Source organism: Pinus tabuliformis, chromosome 4_1 (genome assembly GCF_031772625.1).
Source record: "Pinus tabuliformis cultivar Carrire ecotype Pingquan chromosome 4_1, CPIR1, whole genome shotgun sequence".
Lineage (NCBI taxonomy): Eukaryota > Viridiplantae > Streptophyta > Pinopsida > Pinales > Pinaceae > Pinus > Pinus tabuliformis.
In genome coordinates, this window is record NC_142303.1 from 594,517,364 (window position 1) to 594,525,195 (window position 7,832).

Consider the following 7,832-nt stretch of genomic DNA (forward strand, 5'->3'; position numbering starts at 1 on the left):
AAAGAAATAACAATGCCAATTCTTGGAACATAACAATGAAAAAGAAATAACAATGTCTGTGTAATTGGCAAGGATACAAACACATCGAATACATGCCATAAAGAAACGTATCAACTACAAAAATCATAATATTAGAGCTTCACATGCCACTTGAATGCCAAATATTGAACCCTGCGTTATAAAAAAACTGCAAATACATAAATAGCATAGCTCTATAGGTATTGAATGTAGATGATATTGACCAAAAGATCAATGCCTAACAATCCCTGTTAGGTTATTGCACAAGAGGTTACCATGCATATTGATATTAGTTTTCTAGTTTCCCTGTTAATCTGCTTGACTAAAGAGAAAATTAAGAGAAAAAGGAAAAAGTTTTCATCGGATTAGATATTTCCACAAGCTTTGTGTGAGCTCTAAAGATGAGTATCTATATTTTAGTGCAAATGCCAACAATGGAAAGAAAGCGCAAGAGCTCTAAATATAGTATGGGTTACGAAAGACCAAACAACTATTGGAGTACTACTGCTCCAACTCTCTATGTGGTCAGAATGGGTGGCAAGTAGTATGATTTGGTGCCCAATTCCTGAGCCTTTGTATCTGGAAATAATTATGTGCTAGGTAACTCTGTCACTTCACCAGCATTTGTGACACCCACAGGATACATCAACAAATGTCCCGATAGATTACTTTCCAAACTTTCACTTCTATATAAATCCCAATATCGTTCTGCTATTTTGTTCACTTTCCTTATACATTCTAGGATTCCAGGCTGAAGGAACAAGTTATCTAGCAATCCAATGTGTTCATACCATAGAGACATCCTGAAACTATGGATTTTCCCTCTGGCTTGCCCATTAAATTCCAGATGATATGGTTGGTAAGCCCCCATTGCTATCTTAGAGTCTCTTGCACCATCCATGGAATGTTGGTGCATATTTGTTGATCCAATAATAATGTACTCATCATCAACTGCATAAAAGAAACAAGCAAGGTGTCAGAAGAGAGAATATAATCTTGAGAAAAATCCACACGAGACTAAAATTCAAGCATATCAAATCAGATTCATGCCACCAGTACATTGAAAAGTTTATAAGTTGCAGAACAAAAATTATAGAGCAAGAGGTATGCAAGGACAATATAATAAAATGAAGACAAAAAGATTACAATGGGTTCCACCAAAATTTTGGGATGTGCGGATGCTGCTCCACATCTCTAAATTTTAAGGATTGTCAAACGAGATATGGAGATGCATACTGGGGCATATGAAGACAACAAGAATTTAAAAATTACCAATGACACCGAAATCCATCCTAAAGTGTATGGAGGTACATCCAAAGTTAAAAGATTGTCAATGAAGACAATGGATCCCACATTAAGAACCTTTCTTAATTATCAAAATTCCAAAATGTAAATATATACAGAACATTAATGATACATAATGTTCAACGTAAAAGGAACTTAGTACAAGTGAGATACTTAGCACAAGTGGTATGGTTCTTGACTTGATAAAATCAATAACAAGGCTAAGTTTGGATGGGGTGTGTACAAAGGTTTATATAAAGTGGAATTAGAATTTAAGGAGAGATCCTTTAAGATAATTTGTTTTTTTGTATTTTTTAAAGTTAATACAGGGTACTTCCGGACACTACCAAAATGTGGTGATTTGGTTCCTACCCACGTTCCTTGGCAAACTCAATGTACCCAGAAACGCAGTGAATGTTCCTAGAGCCCCCACACTCTAGTGTATTGCATAGTGTATAACAAACAAGTTAGAACTATGCAAACTCAAACACATGTTTAAACCTGCTTTTCCAAGACATTCTCTTTCCCTTTTTTATGCAGTAACCTTATCCTTACAAACCTTTACATGATATTTGGGGCTTTCATGGATCTCCAAGCATGAACGGTTGGAAAACCAAACCCAACCTAGAGTAGTCATCGTAAATTAGTAGGCATGCTAATTATGGTAGACCCACATTAATCTATTACTAAACCAAGGTCCAAGCCAAATAAAATGACAAGCATTTACAAAAAAATGATGTTGTTGAAGAAAGGAAGTAAAGAAAATTGGAATTTGGTGATGCACTAACCTCAGGAGTTCTTACCATCATCTTGGCATGCACATAAATCATAATATGCCTATTTTCTTGAGCTCTCTTGTAGGCATAATCTTCCTCCGGATACTCCTGTAGTATATACTCACCACTTTTCTCTACCTCTCTTTTTTCCAAGCAGAAAAATATCAGATAATCCTTGGGATTTGCATCATAGATTTGATTGGCACGCAGATCTTGCGCAATATCCCCATGTCATAAAACACAAAACTAAGATGATTGTCACAATGCAAGACCACATGAGTCATGCATGTTGATACATATACTCCCCCCGGAAAACACCCAACCAAGCAAGAAGGCAGCTCAAGAAATATAGCCAATAACAAAAAATATTGTTTCTTAACTTACAGTCCTTGTTATTGATAACCATTTACAATGGTTTTGGATTTAAGATGACAAAACACAGAGTTCAAATATAACTCTGTGTTTATAAAAGATATTTTCTCTCATTGTGACTAGGGATGTTCACCACATAAGCCACTTCCTAATTTCAACCAACACAATTTATCATATTTCCATAAAGGTCATCAGAAAGCCTTATCATGTTTTCAGTATATCAAATTACATAAAGAAGATATGCAAATCTTCACTCTTTTTTCTTGGAACATAACAATGAAAAAGAAATTGATGTGTGTGTAATTGGCAGGAATACAAACACAACGAATACTTGCCATAAAGAAACATATCAACTACAAAAATCATAATATTAGAGCTTCACATACCACTTGAATGCCAAATATTGAACACTGTGTTATCAAAAAACTGCAAATACATAAATAACATAGCTCTATAGGTATCGAATGTAGATTTTATTGACCAAATGGTCAATGCCTAACAATCCCTGTTAGGTTATTGCACGAGATGTTACCATGCAAATTGATATTAGTTTTCTAGTTTTCCTGTTAATCTGCTTGACTAAAGATAAAATTAAGAGCAAAAGGAAAAAGCTTTCACTAGATTAGATATTTTCACAAGCTTTGTGTGAGTTCTAAAGACGACTGTCTATATTTTAGTGCAAATACTAACAATGGGAAGAAAGGAAAAGAGCTTTAAATATAATATGGGTTTCAAAAGACCAAACAACTATTGGAGTACTACCGCTCCAACTCTCTTTGTGGTCAGAATAGGTGGTAGGTACTCTGATTTGGTGCCCAATTCCCGAGCCTTTGTATCTGGAAAGAATTCTGTGCTAGGTAACTTTGTCACTTCACTAGCATTTGTGACACCCACACGATACATCAACAAATGGCCCGATATATCACTTTCCAAACTTTCACTGCTATGTAAATCCCAGTATCGTTCTGCTATTTTGTTCACTTTCCTGATACATTCTAGGCTTTCGGGTTGAAGGAATAGGTTATCTAGCAATCCAATGTGTTCGTACCACGGAGACATCCTGAAACCATGGATTTTCCCTCTGGCTAGCCCATTAACTACTAGATGATATGGTTGGTAAGCCCCCATTGCTATCTCAGAGTCCTTTCCACTAACCAACCCTGATCTAGTTGCATCCTATGGTGTTTCAGGAAAAATCAAATGCAACTCCTCAATCGATTGATCTAAAGACTTGAACATTCCAAATCTCCTGGTCATTTCCATATGTCACATGAAGGAGGAATGATCTCACTAAATTGTCTCAGAGGAAAGAGAAAATCCTTATGACCTTGCTTCCTCCACCTCTGCTCAAATTTATAAAGCACATCCCAAGCAACAGGCCCTTCCAGCTTGGAATGAATATCATGTCTGGGTTCTTTAGGCCCTCCTTTATCAATCACCCCACCAGGGAAATTCGACTAATGGAAATCAGCGTGATGAAAAGAATCGAAAGTCCTAAGCAAAGAATGAAATTGGGTATCATACCTTCCATCACACAGATCTATCCCTCCAATCCCTCCAACAAAGCTTATGATCCTCCTCTACTCCAAACCATCTCCACGAAAAGGGTTGTCAACAACAATGATCTTCGAAATCTTCGCCATCTAGGAGATCCTTCAGAGGTACATAGGCTCTTCCGACCACCGTTTCCCCAATTGGGTTATCATATTTAACACTAAAAACAACATTGCCAGCTTTGTGAGCACAGTAAATGTGAAAGGACTCATACCATCATGGGTTCGTCACGGATGATCCGAGTTTGACCCACTAGATCTCTCTCCAGATAGATGGTCGCGTACAGTCTGTTAGCTCCTTTTCCAAACCTCGCGGTCTCTTTAATGCCCTGAACAAACTGTAACCACATAAAAAAACAATAATAAAAAAAGAGAAAATGAATCACCGAGGATCACTAAATTACATCATATTCTGCAACACTCTGAGCTTATCCAAAAGTATAGAACATACTAGAACAACCTTTTAGCGCACCAGTGATAATCCAGGGTGTTTGCATAGAAGATTTGCAATCCATCTCCATGCAATTTTATGAGAGACTCAACTACTCCTGTCACCATTCAAATGGACCTTTGGGTGAAGAGAAAAATGGACTGAAGACGAATACGATGGAGAGAGTAAATTTGCATAGTGGTTGTGATGGCATGTCAAACGCAGCAGACACATATGAACCCTTTTTGACTTTCAAGACAAGTTATCGGATAATAACTTCCACCCAACATCATCCAAAGGCTATTTTTTTTAATCGTCTAACATATAGAATCGATGGTCTACGAATTGACACGGTAGTCGTTGGGGGAGTTGTTTTCAAAGAGAAATGCCTTACGACGTAAATAAAAGAACAAATGTGAAATTCCCTGTACTTTGTTATTAATTATAGAACTGGTCCACTATTGAGTTTACCATTAACCATAATTTTCCATTTTGAAAAAAATAACTCTATTAATGTATATCCACAAAATAATTTTTTTATTTCTTATTTTTGAAAAAATTAAAAATTAACGTGTAAAAATAATTAATATATAAAAATAATAATATAAAAATGAAACTCTAGGATGGCTTTACAAATTATTTAATTCAAGTAATAACTTTGTAAAATTCTCAATAGTTTGTGTTCAATTTAAACAATATTAAATCCGGCGTTGGGACAGGCTTCCATACCATCATTAATAACACCATAACATCCTAAATAACACTAAGTTTTTGGCATTTATGAACTGACGCGTCAACCTATACAACGAGCGACTCTTTTGATGTCATTTACAGTTTCTGACTGGTACAATCTATCGCAGGAGGAGGAGTACATTATAACAATGATTACACAATAAGAGGAAAAAGTCTGCATCCAATGAAATTCCAGATAGATGCAATAAAATATATCAAAAACAAATTGAATTACTTTCATAATGTTTACTTTACTTTAGAGATAAAAATTTAATTTTTAGTCTACTCTGCAACTAATTAGAAGTCAAATGCAAATCAAATAACACATGCTGACATGAAATATCTATCAAACATCTAATGAAGACTTAATTGAATATTTTTTTAACCTATTATTAGATGGCTCAGAACTCAATGTTGAAGTCCAAGAGTTGTGTACCATACTCGCGAATAATCACTTGGATGGAAAATATTAAATGAACCACGTGAAAGAAAGAAAGAGAGAAATTATTTTTAACATCCACGAGGCTAAAGATAGCCTGTGGGACAGATTGTTTCTTCATCTGCTTGATGTATTCGACCCTTTTTCTGTGAAGCTTCAAAATAAATGCTCCCAGCTTCTCGACAAACCCCTCGCTAAATAGATTATCCCAAGAGCTAGCTGCCAACGTATCTGCATAACTTTCCCTATTGTCTTTGAAAGCCTCACATTCTAAAATGAAATGTTTTTCTGTTTCCACTTTTTCGGAAGAACAAAAAATGCATACTCTTTCCTCCCATATTTCCTTTGGCCTTTTCCAATGCCCTATTTCACAACGTAGTTGATGAGAATTAGTCCTGAATTGAGCAATAAGAATTTTGGCTCTCCAAGAGATATTGGCCTCTATGTATGCCTTTGGTTGATGACTATGAGCGGGATTAAACACTTCAATATAATAATTTTTCTTTCTTCCTAGCTCCTTATCCCAAATATTCTTGTGGAACTTTCCCATAATAAAATATTTTATCTCTTTGTTGTTTATGGGACACGCGTTCAAGCAAATACCCCATTTACTAAACCATTTGTTATTTTGTTGCATCCAGTTTTTTTGCTCTTGTACAATCTATCATTAAAGACAACCTTAGGCCATCTACCCTCTACCATTTTCTCAATTTTTTTTAAATACCTTATGACTTGCACCATAGCAATTGCTTTAGTAGGAGCGGTCCCTGTTTCACTTAGCAAGATATCATAAGGAACTGCACTTTTAATCTTAAATTTGTTTGTAATCAAACGCTTCTGAATTTCCTCAATTTGTCTCCACTGCATGGCGGATGTATTGTTGGCCCATAGTTCACAACCATAGACAATTACCAAAATCATTAGAAGCCCAAAAAGAGTTTGAGTGGTGTTCCAGTCCCATAACTCTGCCTTTCCACACCTATTTTGAAAAGCATAAAATGCTTTCCAACACCCCAAAGTCCTATTCTTTCTACAACCATTCCAACTTAGATTTTTGTTGAAGTCAATCCCAAGGTATTTGTAGCCCGCAACTTCTTCCAGAATGTTTCCTTCAAAGTAAAACTTATGTTGGTTATGTTTTCTTTTCTTAGAGAAGACCACTACTTTCGTTTTGCTGATATTAACTTGCATCCCCACAATTGTAAAAAAATGCTCAAGGGATAGTAAGTGCTCTTGCAAACCAAGAGTCGATTTAGCAATCAGAATAAGGTCATCTACATACAAAAGAAGCCTTATAACAAACTTTCCCAAATAGATACCATCACCCCCTTGTGAATTTAACCACTCCTCAAGCTTATCGATATATAAACCAAACAAGGTAGGAGATAGTGGGAAACCTTGCTTGACCCCGATATCGCTTCTAAAACTTTCAGAAATTCCTGCTGAAGTTCTAATTTTGACTCTCACCTCTTCATACAGCCTATGCACAGCTGCTCTCAAATGTTTAGGAACCCCAAGTTCCTCCATTCTGTGCCAAAGCTTATCCCTAGGAACCGAGTCAAATGCTTTTCTGAAATCAACAAAGCAACATAAGACTTCTTCCTTTTTCTCCCACACTTTTTCAATGATGTGCCTTAAAGTTATACAATGATCAACTGTGGAATGTTTAGGTCTAAAACCTGCTTTCCCTTTAGCACGCTTATCTCTTTCTTCTGCCCACTTGCTAATTTTTTTTTCTAGCATGCTTCCAAATAACTTTGCAAACAAAGGGTTTATCATGATGGTCCTATAATTGGAGGGATTATTGATGTCACCGCTCTTGAAAAGAGGTATTTCCAGACTAGTTGTCCAATCTGTGGGGAGCCCTTGTTGTATGATGTTGTTGAAGATTTTTGTAATGTGAGATGCAAGAATCTTTGAGCCCCACTTTAGATATTATGCTTGGAGTTCAGCTAAGTCTTTTGCTTTTCCAACACCCAACTTCTTGATACCCATCTCTACCTCTTGTATCATGAAGAGTTCAGTATCAGTGTTGACCAAGGGGGGAGGATCAACCTTGGGAACCTGCTCATAGAGTTGTCTTACATAGTCAAACCATTTAGAAGTTGTAATATTATTTCCAATTTGCATTTTTTTCGATTGGAGTTCCTTCAAAAATAATTTGGGATTATTTTTCCCAAGGAATATTAGTTCTTCCCTCCTAAAAGCCATGAAATCGACCTTTATGT

The 7,832-nt window shown here is 36.1% G+C and overlaps 1 protein-coding gene across 2 annotated transcripts; it reads right to left on the bottom strand.

Annotated features, from left to right (window-relative positions):
* Positions 1-473: 473 nt before the first annotated feature.
* On the bottom strand, positions 474-4,343 carry LOC149177372 (phospholipase D alpha 1-like). Of its 2 annotated transcripts, none has more exons than XR_016258765.1 (2): positions 4,219-4,343; positions 474-969 (listed from the first exon to the last, which is right to left on the bottom strand). XR_016258765.1 is itself a non-coding variant. In XM_089423397.1 (2 exons), exons 1-2 carry the CDS (start codon positions 3,979-3,981, stop codon positions 608-610), a joined length of 369 nt encoding a protein of 122 aa, XP_089279523.1. In that variant the 5' UTR covers positions 3,982-4,319; the 3' UTR covers positions 474-607. The 2 variants fall into 2 exon arrangements, 1 of the variants encoding a protein (XP_089279523.1); XM_089423397.1 differs by having other exon boundaries at positions 3,975-4,319.
* Between the last annotated feature and the right edge of the window lie 3,489 nt (positions 4,344-7,832).